At 40.5% G+C, this 19283-nt stretch overlaps 1 protein-coding gene across 3 annotated transcripts in view; it reads right to left on the bottom strand.

Annotated features, from left to right (window-relative positions):
• The window catches only part of LDAH (lipid droplet associated hydrolase), a 101266-nt gene that overhangs the window by 61635 nt on the left and 20348 nt on the right, over positions 1-19283 (bottom strand). For 2 of the 3 annotated variants that reach the window (XM_045813450.2, XM_045813449.2), the window contains 2 exons: positions 17455-17598; positions 3555-3724 (listed from right to left, as the gene is read on the bottom strand). In XM_045813450.2, coding sequence (XP_045669406.2) covers positions 3555-3724; positions 17455-17598 — 314 coding nt within the window. The remainder of the gene's footprint in view (positions 1-3554; positions 3725-17454; positions 17599-19283) is intronic. The other variant, XM_045813451.2, reaches the window with a different exon arrangement.

Here is a 19283-nt window from a genome sequence, read left to right as displayed (position 1 = left end):
GCTATAAGAAGCTGCATAAAACTTAAGATGCATTGTACTTCTTTCCCAATAGACATGTGAGTGCACGCCAAAAAGGAGGGCTAGGAGAGATGGGTTCAAAACAAATGTGCTGAACAACTGTTCGCAAAAGTGCACAAGAGAAACTATACATTACATGCAGAATCAAAGGGAAGCAAACAAAAACCAAAAAGACAGATCAGTGATTAAGTTAATAGACTGTGAGGGACTCAGAAATGAGTATTTTCTTCCCTGTGTTTATAGAATAGTGTATTTGTCAGGGTTCCCCAGAGAAAAAGAACCAATAGGATATACAAGTATGCATATATATGAAAGGAGATTTATTATAGGAATTGGCTCACATGATTATGGAAGCCAAAAAGTCCCACAACATGCCATCTGCAAGCTGGGAACCAGGAAAGCCAGTGGTATGATTCAGTGTGAGTTTGAAGGCCTCAGAACATGAGGAGCCGATGGTTTAAGTCCTAGAGTCAAAGGCCAGCAAACCCGGAGCTCCAATGTCAGAGGGCAAGAAAAGATGGATGTACCGGCTCAAGAAGAGGGAGAGAGAGAGAGAGAATCCCCTTTTCCTGAGTTTTTATTTGGGACCTCATTGGATTGGAGGATGCCTGCTCACAATGGTGAGAGCAAATCTTTTCTCAGTCTGCTGATTCAAATGGTAGTCTCTTCTGGAAATATCCTCAAAGACTGAGAAACGTTTTACCAGCTACCTAGCTGTCCCTTAGCCTGGTCCAGTTGACACATAAAATTAACCATCACAAATTGTAATGCTGTTATTATTTCACACATGCAAGTACTCTTTCCTTCAGAATTTTTTTTTTTTCTTTAAGTTTTTAAAACACCTGGGATAACTAATAACCCCAGATTGTATTTCATATCAGTTTGCTACATTTTATTGGATAGGACCAACTCACCTGCTACACTTTATATGTATCTGTGTATCTACATGCTTGACTGTAGCCCACACAGGTGAAATCCTAAGTGTAGCAGTGGTGGGGTAGGCAGCTTCTGACATGGTCCTCACTTTCTAATGTTCACGCTCCAGTGTAATCTGCTCCTCTTGAGTGGGGACTGGACCTACGGACTTCTAACAAATGGAATACTGTATAAGTAATGGGATATGATTTCTGTAATTAGGTGATAGTCTGTGACTTCCATCTTGCCAGCAGACTTTCTCGGGCTCTTCAACCATACCTGCTCTAATGAAGCAAGTTAGAAAGACCCGTGTGTTAAAGAACTGAGGGTGGCCTCCACCCCAGTGCCACTGATGGACCAAGCCCCTCAGTCCAACAACCCTCAAGGAATGGAGTCCTGCCGACAACCATGTGAGTGAGCTAAGAAGCAAGCACATCCTTCTCAATTCAAATCTTCAGATGAGACTACAGTCCTGGAAGACACCTTGATTACAGTCTTATGAGATACCCTGAAGCAGAGGACCCAGCTAAGCTGTGGCCAGATCCCAGACCCACGGAAACTGTGAGAGAATAAATGTGTGTGGTTTGACATCATTACATTGTGGAGCAATTTGTTGCACAGCTGCAGATAACAACTATGGTACTTAACCTAGTGACTGCGCCGATGATTCCACTGTAATTTCCATCATCATAATAACAACTAGTACCTATTAGGGAACTTCTAAAGCCAAGATACCATTCTTAATTCTCCCTTGGAGAACATAATATTATTCCCATTTCACAGATGAGGAAAACGGAGATACAGAGATACTCAATAACTTGTCCCAGGTCACAGAGACAAAATACACAGCAAGTATATGAACGCAGGTGCCTTGGCTCCAGAGCCACGGCTTGTGGCAACTGCACAGACAGAACACGAATGGCAGTGCTGGGCACTGTAAAGAAGGTAACCTCGTCACACAGTACTAGAGGAGATTTAGAAAGGACAAAAAAGATCAGAAGCCATGCAAAATGCTAAAAACAAAAATAAAGTTTCCTTTCCAATTAAGATGTCTTTTCTATGGAAAAAAAGAGTAGAAACAATAATACAGTGAATAGAAAGCAATCCTGAATTTATTGAAATCACACTTAGAAATGAAAAATACATTTTCTTATACCCAATAAGGGAAAATTAACAACCTCCATTTGGTTAAAAACCACACCCAGGGAGGCTATAGTTTTACATTTCCTAAGGGCAATTATGAGTGAGACCTAAGTGTGCCAAGCTGGTAGAAGTAGAAGAAAATTTTCAGGGAGCTCTGAAACTCCTCTTGAGATTTTTATCACATAGAATGAGAAAAGTCAAAATCCTAGGACACAGTGACTCCAGGAAGGAGTCACTTCCTGTCTTGCATTCAGATTACAAAGTTAAACAGTGCTCCCGCATGCTCCTATACAGTGATGATCAGACCCATGGTTACTGTGTCTCCTCCATTAGACTCTGAACTCTCTTACCTCAAAGACTGTCTTATTCATTGGGATGTCCTCAAAACACAGCTCAGGGCCTGACACATGGCCAGTGTTTAATATGTGTCTGTTGAATCAAGAAATAATTTATGTTGTGAACTGCATACATTCAATAGATCCTTTCAATGGCACACGTTAGTGAGAGTATGAGTTTCTTTCTTTTCTTTCTCTTTCTTTCTTTCTTTCTTTCTTTCTTTCTTTCTTTCTTTCTTTCTTTCTTTCTTTCTTTCTTTCTTCCTTCCTTCCTTCCTTTCTCTCGCTCTCTCTTTCTTTCTTTCTTTGACAGAGAGAGAGACAGCCAGTGAGAGAGGGAACACAAGCAGGGGGAGTGGGAGAGGAAGAAGCAGGCTCCCAGCAGAGCAGGGAGCCCGATGCGGGGCTCGATCCCAGAACCATGGGATCACGCCCTGAGCCTAAGTCAGACGCTCAATGACCGAGCCACCCAGGCACCCCAGAGTATGAGTTTCTGTTTTATTTTGAAGTCTCTTCTGGCTCACTAGCTTTCTTGGGCACTTTAAATAGGTTTGTGTGTCTCCAGTATCTCACTTAGTATCTGACACCCAGTGGCACCCAATCACTTGTGGACGAATGAATGAATGTCTCCAAAAGGCTACCAACCTATAGAATGGAAAAGGATCCAGGCTTATGACTAAATAAAGATTTAGTGTTCCGTAAGGACAGCTGTTTGCTTACTGATGATGATGAAGATGATGATATATTTTCTTCCTTTTGAAAGGAGGCACGAACATTTGCAAGATATTCTCTCAATAAAGACAGATTCTTGTCTAGGTCTTAGCTGGTGACTACTCTTAAATATTCCCTTATAAATGACAAGTTATATGCAACTTCAGAATTCCAGATAACCCTAGATTAAATGTCATTCATCTGGAAAATTTTTACCTCCTTCAGTACTATTTTGAAACACATGGAAATTGCATGAACATACACTCACATAGGCCCAAAGTAACATGGATAAAGAGAAAGGCAGCTACCAAATATGCCCCTCTCTGTTCTATTTACCAATTAAACAAGAGACAAAAGAGGGACGGAGAGCTGAGGAGGATTTGTGCAAGTGCATGATCTGGCACCTACAGTCACCTCCTGAGGCATACTTACTGGGAGCTCAGGAGCAAGCTTCAAAATCTCAAGGTTAAAATAGCAGCCTATTGAATGGCCAATGACCACAAGTTTTACTTCCTTTGGCACATGAGTTCTCAGGAAAGCTAGCTTGTGTTCCACTTGACCTTGTAGTCCATAGATGTCATTAATTTCTTGAGCATTTGAATCTAAAAGCAAAAATATGAATAATTTTCACTCAATAAGGGAAAGTAATAAATTCACTGGGAAAACTATCTAAAAAATAACAACAGTAGTTCCCATTTATTTACAGCCTACAATGTGCTAGCTACAGTGTTCAACACTTTACTTAAATTATATCAACAAGTCTTCACAACAGCCCTGGAAAAGAAGTATTATTTTCATTTTATAGATGAAAATCCCAGAGCTCACAGACATTAGGTGATAGACTGATAGTCACACACCTATGAAGTGAGAACAGTGAGATTCAAACCCAGGTCTCTGTCCTCAAAGTCCACGAACTTTCAACTAGTCCATGAACTACTGTCAGCTTCGGCCACTAGCTCTCAACTTGATCATGTATCAGAATCTTCTGCAGGGCTTAGGAAAGCAATAACTGCTGGGCCCCGCCACCAAACTCCCTGATTCAGTAGGTCTGGGGCCCAAGAATTTCTAAGTTTCAGGAGATGTTGATATTGCTGGTCCCAGGACCACACACTGAGAACCGCTGGTTAGGCTATCTTATATTATTAATAGACAACTAAGAAAACCCATGACACGGCTTCATTATTTTAGATAATCTTTGTTTGTTGAAGAACTCGGACTGAGGGCTTAAGGAGAAATGTTGTAAATTGTTCCTTTTAACCAGCAGTCTTAACCTGAAATACCCTTTCTTCCTTTCATAAATGAACTGTCTTCTGAAGTCTTCAAGAGCTAATTAAAACTTTATCTAGCTAATCTCCAAGAAAAATGAATGAGCCTCCCTTTGTGCTTAACCAGTCCTCTCCACTCTTATTAGAGCACTTTATCATACTTTATAATTGTCTGTTTATTTCCTCTCGTAGCCTGTGAGCTCCTTGGAGGCAAGGTCCACCTTTTCCTCTGTGTCCTCTGTGACTAGCACACAGTAAATATTAACGTGGAGTGAAAAAAATGAACTCACTGGACAGGCTCTGAGAATGCTGTCTGCTCTGCTATTCTAGAAATACGGGAAATTTCAATAGGTTTTCCCTACGCACCTGTAATATTTCAAAATACCACAAGGTGGTAAATTGTTTATTAAAGTTTGAATTACTGGAAAGTAAATTTCTTGGCTTCAACTCCTACAAGTTACTGATGTGAACTGTAATGCACCACAATGCAGCTCATTTGAAAGGTACCCAGAACTCATTGCGAAGGACCGCTCTTTGGTTTTATCTGTGTGTGCTGTTTCCATTTCCTTCGGTGCTCAGCTCCCCTTGCTAATCTGGCTAACTCCTCTTCAGACTTCAAACTCCCAACAAGTGTTATCTCTTCTGAGAAGCCATTCTATGACTCCGTGGTTAAGGAGTAAAGTAGCCTTCCTTTCAGGTCGCCCAATATCCCATGTTTATCTTACCACACTACTCCTAATATATTCCTACTTTACAATTTATGTCTTGCTTATCTCTGTCCCCCAGTGCCTGGCATACAGTTATTGAAGACCTTTTTTCCATGGTATTACTGATCTCTCAGGTAAGATGTGCTCTGCCTAAATCCTTCTTCCTAGGTCAGCTAGAATCCATTCTCCATTTAACAAGGAAGTTCAGCATAAAACAGAATGGGGAAGAGAGAGAGTCTGGAACTGTGACTTTGGTAGGGCCCCTGATAGCTCCAAATGCAAATGTTCATTGACTATTACACTTGAGTACTTTACGCTCCCCTCTCAGTTTATTTGCTCTGATCACTCCACCCAGAAGGGATCATATTATTCTCAGATACCCCAGAATAAACACCTATAATACCTGCAAACAAAATTCTGTATTTTTCAGAATACATAATGTTTGAAAATGTCAAAATCTTTCTTTCATTGGGACAGCATGGTGTGATAATATCATGGGTGTTGGAGACAAGATAAATCTGGGTCTAAATCCCAGCTGAGCACCTTATTAACTTGGTGGCTAGGACAAATATTTTAACCTGGCTTCAGTGTCCTCTTATCTGTAACAGAGATAATAATTCTAGCCTCCTAAGAGTGTAAGCATAATACTTTTAAAACACATAGCACAAGTGTCTGGCACAAATTGTGAGAGAAATGAAAGTTATGGCTGCTATCATTTCAATTCCTGTCATTTAAGTCCTTCCTTGGATATATACTAAGAGCATTTACTTGGATAGTGCAAAGAGAAAGAAAATGAGCTAAATGTAGTGAACGTTTTAAAACTTCACTGACAGCAGAAATAAGGTTCTAAAAGATATTTCAGATGAACTTTAATGAACATTATAATTCAAAAGATTAATCAAATGAGTATTTCAGAAGTAAATCTGGCTTTAACTCTGGGAACTATTCAGTAGCCTTCCAAGATAAAGACATTACTTACTAGTGTCTGCTGTAGTAATGAGGTTAGAGGAGAAGAAAACACTTTCTAGAAATAATAATGACAGCAAATATTAAGTGTGCTATCTGGGCATTATTTTACTAGCAAAAGCTAAAGGTTAAAGGACTATATACTTCACTATATATTTTCATGCCTGTAATTATTTTAATATACCCTGAAAAATGCTAGAAATCATTAGCTTACTTTCCACAAAATACAAAAAACTATTATATTCAATTGCACCAAAATCAGAAGAATAATATGGAAATTACTTAAGCCATTCTTTCTGTAGAAATATGGTACTCCAAGTTATAATCAACTAAATATGTTTGGAATAATCTTTATCAAGATATGGTCTTAAATATGCTACTGACAATTGCCTTTTAGAATCTGACCCTATTTGGGGCACCTGGGTGGCTTAGTCTGTTAAGCGTCTGCCTTCGGCTCAGGTCATGATCCCAGGGTCCTGGGATCGAGCCCCGTTATCAGACTCCCTGCTCAGCGGGAAGCCTGCTTCTCCCTCTCCCACTCCCCCTGCTGGTGTTCCCTCTCTCGCTGTGTCTCTCTCTGTCCAATAGATAAATAAAATCTTTAAAAAAAAAGGAACTTTTTCTATATTGTTTTATTTATTAACAGAAAATATTAAAGCAATTATGGCAAATACGGCAATTATGGCAAAGTGTTAACTACGAAGAGAAAATCAAGTAACAGAATCTTGGACTGTTACAATATTGTTCGTACTTTTCTATATTTAAAATTTTTTTCTCAAGATAAAAGAAAAAATTTTCCTTAAGAATGCTGTGACATGATGATCCTACCTACCATACATCAGTTTTATAGGGGAAATTACCATTTGCTTCTCCATCACTCTCAGTGGACTACAAAAGCCCCAAAGGACTTTATCTAGGTTTATGCAAAACATGAGTGAAAGGGTAGATGAGAACTGTCCCTAATTCTTTATGCTTATTTAATTCACTGAGCCAAAGGCCTTCCTTTCATGACTGTACCCTGAGTTTACTAAGCTGATGCGAAAGCGTACTCTGATAGTTTAGGCCTCCACTGTCCCTGGCCCCCTAAGTATTTCTGCAAGGTCCTTGCATCTAAACATTGGTGCGAGTATGTTAGCTTTTAAGGCATGCAACACAGGTTGTGGTTAGGTTATGGGGGGGCAGGCATCCTATTTAAAACTGCTGTCAAGCAAACAAAACTTTGTAAACCCCAAACATACCTTACAAAACACTTTATTATTATTATTCTCCAAATAGATGGTTAAAAACCGGGGTCATTAAATTATGCTTTCCACCTGACAAAACCTAGCGCTCTGCTAGCGATTTCAGCAGGGAAAATATGGGAAATGAGAGAGAAAGAGACAGAGAGAGATTAATTCAGCAAGGAGAACATAATGTTTATTGACTTAGCAAATAACAAAAGCCAAAGACATAAAAGTGTGAGGTGTAACTCTGGACCGTGATGAGTTCTGTGGCTGTTTGTGGTTTATAGGGAGGTGGGACAAATGAGGTCAGAAAGGAAGGCTGCAACTAGATCAAGGAGGACACCGGACATCACCACGGAGTCTGGGCCCTGCTAATGGGAGCCGCGAGAAGATGCTGCGGCCCGCGAAGACAGGGGCAGCAAGCCGGCCTGGGGGACAGGACACTAACTGCACTGCTGCTCTCCGCAGTCCTGCTGCGCTTCCCACTTCTGTCTTCCCTGAGCCTCTAACAATTTGCTGGGTTCTTAAATTCTTTTCTTGCTCCGCCCTTTGGTTTTTTCTGTTTCTGCCCACCTTCTTAGAGACTTGTTTACTTTCAGTGACTGTGAGCCCCCGAGACTGACTGACGGACTGTCCCTGCCTTGGGCTCTTCTAGTCATTCCATTCTGCCTCCATGTTCCTCTGCCAATCATGGTCCTGGCAAGGGAGAAAACCCGACTGTTTTTCTCTCTTTCCTTCTGTTTGAATACTGGAATGGGAGTGGTTTATTGTTTCTTTGGATAAGCGTGACCCAAATTCATCATTAGTTGAAAGATTGTGTAACTTTTTTAGGTAGTGTTTTATCAGCTGAAACTAAACCACTGTGATTTCTAGCTTTCATGTTACACTTTTTGAACAAATGACTTAAAATAGTTGATAATGAATCTGCTGTCGAGTAAGCTGACTCGATAGTAAATCAAAGCCAGAAAGAGTTTATACTTCTAATTCCTCACATTTTCTTTTCACACTTTTTTTTGGTCTCGAATCACCCTCTCCTGACATTGGTGAACATCTGTTCTCCCAATTATACTCAATTTATGATGGTGATAATGTGGTGCAACTAGAATATTACTTCCAACTGTTCATAATTTTAACATGTGCTAATATGAAGCAAAACATACTTTCAACATTTGATGGGTGGTTACGGCTTATGTCCTCTCTCTCAATGATTACATAGTTTTCACACCATATTTTGCATGTCAGAAAACCTGTACTTTAGAGCAATAATCTTAGATGATGAGTAATCTATCTGCCCTGCCTATCCAAAGCAATCTACCATAGCATGCATTTGCACACATAACCTCCAATATGTAAAACAGATGAAAGCAGAACTGCCTGGCTGAATCAGGGTGCTGGTGGGGCCCAGAGCCCTACCTTCCCTTCATAGAACTTTTGGGTTACTCAGAACACAGATGGAAAGTCACTAACCTAAAAGGCAGAGACCGGAATGTGTATTTCTTTGTAGACCCCTGCACTACCACACATAATGACCTAGTAGGTTGGCTTCCTTTGGCCCTCTGGTGGCCCTTTGGGCTAATGCCTCTAGATGGCACTGTTCTCATTAGGTAGCAAAGGAACCAGGCTCCAATTACTAAGTTATTAACAGTACACCAGCAGCTTAAGTAATAAGCATACTCCAAGTTATAAATAATAAGATGTCAATTTAAAATGAGAACTAAAGACATTTCCCAGAAATTCAGACACACAACAGATAATTTCAACTGGTTTTCCTCAAGATCTATGGTAGTGGTTCTGAAAATATGGTCCTAGGACTAACAGCATCCACATTTCCTGGGAGAACTTGTTAAAAACATAAATTCTCAGATTCCACCCCACATCTACTCAATCAAGAACTTGGGGTGACACCCACTCATCTGTTTTAATGAATCCTCCAGGTGATTCTGATGCCTGCCAAAATTTCAGAAGCCCTGATCTACAGTTACCCTTTGAGTCTATTTTCAACTTTCAAAGTTGCTCTTCCTGTTCAAATGCTTGATTTTGTCTTCACTTAAGGGCTTACTGTGATAATGGAGTTGAACGTTGCTCTCATTAGGTAATTCAGTACAAAGCTTCTCACCCAGGTTAAGAATGTAGGAATTAGACATGTGACCTAATCACCATTACATTACATGAAAGATGTGTACATGAGTACCCTGAGGTTATTTTCACTACTTCTAGCTCCTTCTGTCTTGGGCTTATCTCTTCTCTTGCCAGAGGTAAGTTAACAGGCCAGCAATAACAGACCAGCAGAGCTGGCTGCTTTTGGAGGTTTAGCTTGTTAATCAAGTCTGTTTTCCTTTTTTTAAAAAAAGATTTCATCTATTTTTTTCATTTTAATGTTTTTTTATTATATTATGTTAGTCACCATACAGTACATCCCTGGTTTCTGATGTAAAGTTCGATGATTCATTAGTTGCGTATAACACCCAGTGCACCATGCAATATGTGCCCTCCTTACTACCCATCACCAGTCTATCCCATTTCCCCACCCCTTCCCCTCTGAAGCCCTCCGTTTGTTTCTCAGAGTCCATAGTCTCTCATGCTTCATTCCCCCTTCTGATTACCCCCCCTTTCTTTATCCCTTTCTTCCCCTACCGATCTTCCTAGTTCTTATGTTCCATAGATGAGAGAAATCATATGATAATTGTCTTTCTCTGCTTGAATTATTTCACTTAGCATTATCTCCTCCAGTGCCATCCATGTCTATTTTTGCGGGGGGTGGGGAGAGCATGCATACATGCACAGGGGGAGGGGCAAAGGGAAAGGGAGAGAGAATCCCAAGCCAATTCCACACCCAGCACGGAGCCCGACTGGGCCCGATCCCACCCTGTGATCATGACCAGAGCTGAAATCAAGAGTCACACCCCTAACTGACTGAGCCACCCAGGAGCAGGAGCCCCTCAAGTCTGTTTTCCTTTTTTTTTTTTTTTTTAAGATTTTATTTATTTGTCAGAGAGAGAGAGACAGCACAAGCAGGCAGAGAAGCAGGCTCCCTGCTGAGCAAGGAGCCTGATAGAAGACTCCATCCCAGGACCCTGGGATCATGACCTGAAGGTAGATGCTTAACCGACTGAGCCACCCAGGTGTCCCTCAAGTCTGTTTTCTAGGAAGAATTCTAACACCTCTGTTTTCCAAACACAACCTAAGATAGTAAAAACACACTCCCAAGCAAACATACAAACTTCCTGACAAAGGAAAACCTATGGTATTGAACCTAAAATCTGGGCATATATGAAGAAATACCTTAGAACAATAAAGATGTATCTTTTAAGATATTTCATAGCAGAGCAAGTATCTGCTACACATTCTGTTCACCTTCAGTTACATTTTAATACAATGGCTGTTGAAATACATGTTTTTAATTAAAGAAGAAAAATCTGTATATTCAGTTTCACCTCACTACTGCTCTTAAAATTTTTCACTGCTAGGTAATCAATATTTACTTGTCTTTCAAAGGATACCCTAGTCTTTAAGAGAAGTGTTAAAGACTCAAGTGAACTGCATTCATAGAGGGACAGACACACACGCACACACACACACGTGCGTGTGCATTTACATAGAGAAAAAGACACTATGAAAAAAGGCCCTTTTAAGTATTTATACAAGCACTTGTCATGAGTTGCACTGTTTCTTCTATACCCCATTACCCTGTTCCCCTATGAACCACAGCAGGAAAGGGTTACAGACCAGGTATAACCGGTGATCATGGAAAGGCCGATCTGAGAATTAGCTCACAGAGTAGCTAACCCTAAAAACTGAGTCTCACTAGCACTTTGCGTCAGCCACCTAAGATGACCCACCAACAGGACTAGAACCCTGAGCTAAATATTCAAAGTGCTGGCTTCTTGTCAAGGTTCTGCCACTCAGTAGCAGGTGACAGCCCTGTTGGGCCTTACTTTCCTTGGGCCTTACCCACCTTCCTTTTTTTTTTTTTTTTTTAAAGATCTTATTTATTTACTTGACAGAGAGAGACAGCCAGAGAGAGAGGGAACACAAGCAGGGGGGTGGGAGAGGAAGAAGCAGGCTCCTAGTGGAGGAGCCTGATGTGGGGCTCGATCCCAGAACGCTGGGATCACGCCCTGAGCCGAAGGCAGACGCTTAACAACTGCGCCACCCAGGCGCCCCCTTACCCACCTCCCTTGAAAAATAAGGATTCAAGGTAGGATTTGATGTGGATATCTTTAGCTCTAAGATTCTATAATTCTTTTCCTTTCTTTAAAGTTTTTTTTTCAATAATGGAAACTTTCAAACATACACAAAAGTAGAGAAAACAGTATAACAGAATCGCACGTACCCATCATCCACTTTCTACAATTGCTTCTTTCCACTTTACCACAGTATGATTGACAAATAAAAAATGTATATACTTAGGTTGTACCACATAATTGTTTTTATGTGATGATTTAATATATGTATATACTGTGAAATGATTATCACAATCAAATTAACATATCCATCACCTCACATAGTGTAGTGTAAGTGCCTGACATGAAGCTTTTGACTGACTAGGCCTCCATTTCAAAAGGCCTCCATCTTGAATAAGCATATTGCCACCTGTATGACACAGCTACTAGTAAAACCAGCAGATAAGGACCTAGGCCCCCCCACCCACAAAGGTACCTTTCAGAAAGCCTTGGGTAACTTAGATAACTGACTTCTCATGTGACCCACTTCTTCCTTCCCAAGCTCCAATTCTGGCTGTTATGCCTTACGCTAGCCAATAAAGAGTGAACCTGCAAAACTATAGACACCCCACCCTCAGATTCTAATAAAGGCAGGCCCCAGCTCTGGTCCCCTAGCCATGTACCCTCCAGAAACTGTAGATAAGAAATCTTGTTCCTCAATTATTATATGGTTTCATTCATTTATGGAACATAAGAAGTAGGAAGATCGGTAGGAGAAGAAAGGGAAGAAGGAAGGGGGGTTAAACGGGGGGGGGGGGGATGAACCATGAGAGACTGTGGACTCTGGGAAACAAACTGGGGGCTTCAGAGGGAAGGTGGGTGGGGGATTGGGATAGGCCGGTGATGGGTATTAAGGAGGGCACGTGTTGCATGGTGCACTGGGTGTTATATACAAGTAATGAATCATGGAACTTTACAACAAAAACTAGGGCTGTACTGTATGGTGACTAAACTAACATAATAAAAAATTATTATTAAAAAAAAAAAAAGAGGGGTGCCTGGGTGGCACAGCGGTTGGGCGTCTGCCTTCAGCTCAGGGCGTGATCCCGGCATTATGGGATCGAGCCCCACATCAGGCTCCTCTGCTATGAGCCTGCTTCTTCCTCTCCCTCTCCCCCTGCTTGTGTTCCCTCTCTCGCTGGCTGTCTCTATCTCTGTCAAATAAATAAATAAAATCTTTAAAAAAAAAAAAAAAGAAATCTTGTTCCTCAAAGTTCCCTCATGGTTTCTTCCTGAAGTGCATTCTGCAATCATAATAAGAGGCACAAGAGCCAGCCCAGCCATAAATAAGGTTCCCTCAAGGAGGCAATGTCTGTGGGGCTCCCTACCAGATGTGTCCCGGGCAAGCACTGAGGGCACTCCTAACTGAGGCCACTGCCATCAGGAAGCTTGGGATGGAGGGAGTAACTACCTGATTTATTTTTTTGTAATGGTGAGAACACTAAGATCTACTCTCTTAGCAAATTTCAGTTATACAATATAATATTAACTATAATCATCATGTTGTACGTTAGATCCCCAGAACTTATTCATCTTACAATGGAAAGTCTGTACCCTTAGACCAATATCTCCCCATTTCCCCCATCCCTCAAATCCTGGCAACCGCTCATAGAACTCTGATTCTATGAGTTCGACTTTTTTTCGACTCCACATATAACTGAGATCACACAGTATTTGTCTTCCGGTGTCTGGCTTATTTCACCTAGCATAATATCTCCAGGTTTATCCAGGCTGTTGAAAATGGCAGGATTTCCTTCTTTTTTTATAGCTGAATAATATTGCATTGTGTGTGTGTGTGAATGTGTGTATACATATATACACATACATATATACACCATATTTTCTTTATCCATTCAACCATTAACAGACACTTAAGTTGCTGCCATATCTTGGAATTATCCATATACTGTGAATAACGCTGCAATGAATATAGGTGTACAGATACCTCTCTGAGATACTGATTTCATTTCCTTTAGATATAGATCCAGAAGGGGGATTGCTGGGTCATATGGAAATTCTATTTTTAATTTTTGAGGAGCTTCCATATTGATTTCCATAATGGTTGTACCAACAGTGCGTGAGTTCCCTTTTCTCCACACCCTTGCCAATATTTGTTATTTTCTGTCTTTTTGATAAAGTCATTGGAACAAGGGTGAAGTGAGTCTCACTGTGGTTTTGATTTGCATTTCCCTAATGATTAGTGAGTTGAGCATCTTTTCATATTCCTGCTGGCCATTTGTATGTCTTCTTTGGAAAAATCTGCCCATTTTTAAATCAGACTATCAGGTTTTTTTTGTTTTTTGGTGTTTTTTTTGTTGTTGTTGTTGTTTTGCTATAGAGGTATATGAGCTCCTTGTATCTTTTTGGGTCAGACAGATGGCTTACAAATATTTTCTCCCATTCCATAGGTTGTCTTTTCATTTTGTTGATTGTTTCCTTTGCTTTGCAGAAGCTTTTTAGTTTAACACAGTCCCAATGTTTATTTCTGCTTTGTTACCTACACTTTTGGTGCCATACTCAAAAAATCACTGTCAAGACCAGTGTCAAGGAGCTTTTGCCCTATGTTTTCTTCAGGATTTCCAGTCCTGAATTTAAGTATTTGATCCATTTTGAATTAATTTTATGTGTATTTCTGTTTATTCTCTTGCATATGGATATCCAGTTTTCCTAACACCATTTATTGAAGATACTAGCTCTTTCTCCATTGTGTATTCTTGGAGCCCCTGTCAAAGATTAATTAATTAATTAATTAAGATTAATTAATTGACTCTATATGTGTGTGTTTATTTCTGGGCTCTCTATTCTGTTCCACTGGTTTGTTTTTATGTCAGTACTATACTGTTTTGATTTCCAGCTCTGCAATGTAGTTCGAAATCAGGAAGTGTGGTGCCTTCTTCAGCTTTGTTCTTCTATCTCAAGATTATATTGGCTATTTGGTGACTTTTATGATTCCACAGGAGTTTTGGGATTTTTTTCTATTTCTGTGAAAAACGCCACAATTGGAATTTTGGTGGGAATTCATACAGGGATTGCACTGGATCTACAGATCTATAACTCTAAATGGAAGGTAATTCAGGCAGTAAAAAGGTAGTGGAGGTGGCAGTTGAAGAACTCGGAGCGGCTGAAGTATGGAAGTGTAGACGGTGCACCAACGGTCTGAGCACCGACAGTGGAAACTGAGTAAGCAGAGAGGAGTAGAGGGTTTCCTGTGACAAGGATAATCTTAACATGTGAGCCTTAAAGAGGAGAACACAGGAAGTCTCGCCAGTGACACTACCTAACCATTAACAATGTAAGTGCAACAGATGCGTTTTAAGTGCAGGTGTATTTTTCCCTAAGCGCTAGCAAAGAGGCATGTTCGCAACAGGTACTCAAAAATGACTAAATTAAGTAGAATTAGGGGGAAAAAGGAGATTAAATTCCATCCTCAAGACCTGGTATCTGATGTTAAAATCAATTTAAAGTTAACACAGGATTCTGGAACCAGAACTAAGAAGAGGAGAGGTCAAGAACCGGGGAGTTGGGGGGCATCTGGGTGGCTCAGTTAAGCGTCCGACTCTTGATTTTGGGTCAGGTCATGATCTCATGGGTTGTGAGACTGAGCTGAGCATCGGGCTCTGAGCAGCTCAAGGAGCCTGCTTAATATTCTCTCTCTCCTTCTGCACTCCCTAACCCCCACCCGCTCTGGGAGCCCTCTTTCTCTCTTAAGAAAAAAAAAAAAAAAGGCCAGGGAGTTGAGATGTTCACAATGAGGTGACACACAAAGAGTTTAAGCTATGACTTTCGTAGGGAAAAGAAAAGACAACGAAATCCCATACTAACTACAAAACCGAAGAGTATCTAGTCTGTATTCATGACAGTGATTTTGTTTCCTAAATTCTGCAATAATTATATTGTGTCTTGGCCATACGCTCCAATTAACAGCCATAAATAGGATGGGGATAAAAATAAAAATCACCTTTTAACTGTCATCTGCTTCTTCAAATACAGCAATTCTTATAAATTTAGCATACCTGCAGATGTTCATAAATGTGCAAAGAAATTCCACTTAGACACTTCTTCTGTTACTCGATAGGGTCAAGGCTTCAAAGGACCAGTTTCTAAAAACTCAGGAAATACTTCTGGGGAGAGACCAAAGGCAACTACTAAGCCTGAATAAATATTTAGTAAAAAAGTTTCAAGAAGTAACTTGCATGTTTACTATTATTCAGGTGCAATGTTCATATGTATATGCTGACCTATACCTGTGATCAGATTTGGAATGTCGGTATATAGCATCCCTACTCAGGACTGTTGTGGACTAAATGTTTGTGTCCCTTAAAATTCTTTTTTTTTTTTTTTAAAGATTTTATTTATTTATTTGACACAGAGACAGAGAAAGAGAGAGAGCAAGAGAGCAGCAGCAGAGGGAGAGGGAGAAGCAGACTCCCTGTTGAGCAGGGAGCCCAATGCGGGACTCAATCCCAGGACCCTGAGATCGTGACCTGAGCTGAAGGCAGATACTTAACTGACTGGGCCACCCAGGGGCCTGTGTCCCTTAAAATTCTTATATTGAAGCCCTAACCCACATGTGATGGTATTGGGAGATAGGGCCTTTGGGAGTTAATTAGGATTAAAGGTGGTCATAAGGGTGGGGCCTCATGATGGGATTAGTGGCCTGGTAAGGAGAAATATCAGAGAGCTTCCTGGAGCACAGGAAATCATTCTCTCTCCTCTGACATATGAGGACATAAAGAGAAAGAGGCCATTTGCAAGCCAGGAGGAGGGCTCTCCCCAGAACCTAACCATGCTGAAACCCTAATCTTGGGCCTATAGCCTCCAGACTATGAGAAAATAAATTTCTGTTAATCAAGCTACCTAATCCACAGTTTCTGTTACAACAATGATCAAAAGCAAACATGTAAATACTAAATTTAAATTCCAGTATTTTTTAAATGGGTTTTGTTTTTAAGAATGGTTTTAGATTTATAGAAAATTTGAACAGATTAGTATGGAGAGTTCCCATATCACCTGCTCCTTTCTCCCTCCCTCCCCACACATGGCTTCCCTTAACATTACATGCTCATACCTTAGAAGAGACATACCAGAAGGAGGAGCAAACCAGAACCACAGCCACCTCTCTCCCACCTCAAATTAAATAAGGGTCATGCTTAGGACAAATGGCCCTTGAACAGAATGCCTACATAGAAGTGAGGTTATATTTTTCTTTTTTAGAAGGGTGAGCATGCTGAATTTTCATACGTTAGAAGCCGGTAATTTGTAGCTACCTGGTGCTACCTTCGCTATTTAAAGGCCTCCAGAAGCCTACCAACGGAGTCACGGATCTCTCCCCAGCTCCGAGGTTCCTCTAGGTTCCCTGCCCAGCACCAGCACACCTACTGCATCTCTCTCTGGGCTGGGCTACATCTTCTGCCTGTTACCCCTCTGCACTCACCCCAACGCCCAGATCCAAATTCTACTCAACAGCTGGAACCCATCTACTTCACAAAGTCTTTTCAAACCCATACCGTGTTCTTTCCTTTGTTTACTCCTCAAATATCCACATGATCAGCAGGCCAGGGTTTATCACTTAATCATTCTCTAAATGTTAGGGTAAGAGCCTCTTTAGAGGCTTTAGACCATGGCTTATGATGTTGTTTTCCTCACCACTCCTCTTAGTACAACCCTGGAAATATAGTGCGTGATCAATAAATAGATAGTTGATTACTAGTCAGTCCACAAAGAAGGCAAGTTTTAGACAATTGTTTTGATCTACTCAAAATTTTAGAGAAAACTACCTGCAGAAAATGAAAAGGACTCTAAACATCCTAAGATTACCAAAATGTGGCAGCATGGGCCCAATGCCACAAGCAGAGGTTTCCAACGGTATAACTCTTAACCTTAGCAGACTTTCTAGATACATGAACACCACTCGCTGTAAAGGAAAGCAGATGTTAATAAAGACATACCATCTAAGGTTGTAAGAATCTTCTTGCCTTTGGGGACCAAAGCATGTCCAGCATGACTGATAACCCAAACTGGAAAGCGTCGGTTTATTGAGGAGTACAAAGCCTTTGCAAACGGTACATAAAAGGCAGAAAAACCTGGATTACCTAAGAAAAGAAACACAGACCTTAGTTAACTAAAGCCATAAACTCACATAAGACGTGCCGAGTAGAAAAGGATCTACTTGACCTCACACTTTCTTCTACAAATCTACCAACATTTATACATACGCTTCCATTTTAATATCCTTTATAACTTTAAATCTAGGCATGATCACTCAGAAAATTTCTGCTCCTGCTTTGTTCCCCAATGGTTTTAAGATAAATTCTTCCTCCCTATTCCTCAGTATAATAAACGAACCACCGATCCTAAACCAAACACTCAAGTCCTAACACCAGGAGTCTCTCTTGGTTTCTCCCTGTTTTTCATATCCAATTCACCAATAAGTACTGTCAACTGTTTCCAAAACAGATCTCACGTCGTATGCATCTCATGTCTCTCAATTAGTATTATCACTTTGAGTTTCCTGCAGCAGCATCTCATGCGCTTTCTGTCTACTCTTGTCCCCTGGAGCCCATTCTGCAGGGTACCCAGAGAGATATCTTCAAACTTCAAATCAACTCATAGCAGTATCCTATTTAACACCTCTCAGTGGCTTCCTATTATCATCCTGGTAGTTCAAAGTCATTAATCCTGCCTCTAAAGCCCTTCAAGATTTTATTGTGCTCAGTTAGCAAGCTGCATGAAAACAAATCAGCGTAAGAATCATTCACAAAGAGTACTCTGAGGAGTCTACTGAGGTTTCCTTGTCATTTATCACAAGTACTTATATTATAAGCAGATGTATAGTTTGACCTTTTGGGAAAAAGACCACCAACTAATACAGACATTTCATGTGTATGTGCAGAAGGTATTTTTGACATGGGTTTGCTATAGAGAAACAGAATGAATAAGGACCTTTTAGAAAAAAAGTCAATCTGATACATCTTTAGGGGGAAAAGACAGTGAAATGGGTTTTCATCTTGCAAACATCATCTGTATAATACTGGTCCACTTCCATCAATATCAATTTTCCAATCAATTTATTATTTCTTCATGCTATTAGGTTTTCTCCTCTTTGCAATTACATGACATGGTTCTGCTGCACTGATATAACCTCTGCCACCCTTGTCAAATGACACTGATTTCTTCAGTACCTGCATCTTTCAGTTTCCTAGACAGGTGAAGAAGCAAAGTGGTTAAGGGCATGGACTCTGGAGCCAGACTGTGTGAGGTCAAATCCTGGCTATGGCACTTACCAAGTGTGTGACCTTCAGAAAGTTATCTAACCTCTCTGGGCCGAAGTTTCTTTGCCCACAAGATGAGGATAATAACCGACTATGTCAAGTGAGCACTAAGTGAATTAATGTATGTAAAGTACTTCAACACTGCTTGATACACAAGTGCCGCATAAATGTTAGCTATTCAGACTTGTCATGTCTGGCCACGACAGTAATAAACGGCATTATCACTTATATTGCTATTTGGCTTCTGTTGCATTCTGTCCTGCTGACCCAAGTTCCAAATTTCTTTTTGTTACTGTGCTAGTGTCATCTTTGTTAAATAGCACAGAAACTTCCTCAAATGCGGTAATATGCTCTCTGGTTGGCTGACTGGTCATGGGGCAGCTTGAGGAGAAGGAAGAGAGGAGGGATGAACAGCACTGGGGCTGTAATATCTGTGGTGGATGTGGATAGCACTGTTTCATGTTTTATATCTAAATCTTAAGTTTGGAATATTTTTGAGTATAAAG

Source organism: Ursus americanus, chromosome 7, assembly GCF_024610735.1.
Source record: "Ursus americanus isolate L20-20 chromosome 7, mUrsAme1.1.p, whole genome shotgun sequence".
Taxonomy (NCBI): Eukaryota; Metazoa; Chordata; class Mammalia; order Carnivora; family Ursidae; genus Ursus; species Ursus americanus.
Note: the sequence above shows the minus strand (reverse complement) of the source record. Positions and strands in the feature narration are given on the sequence as shown.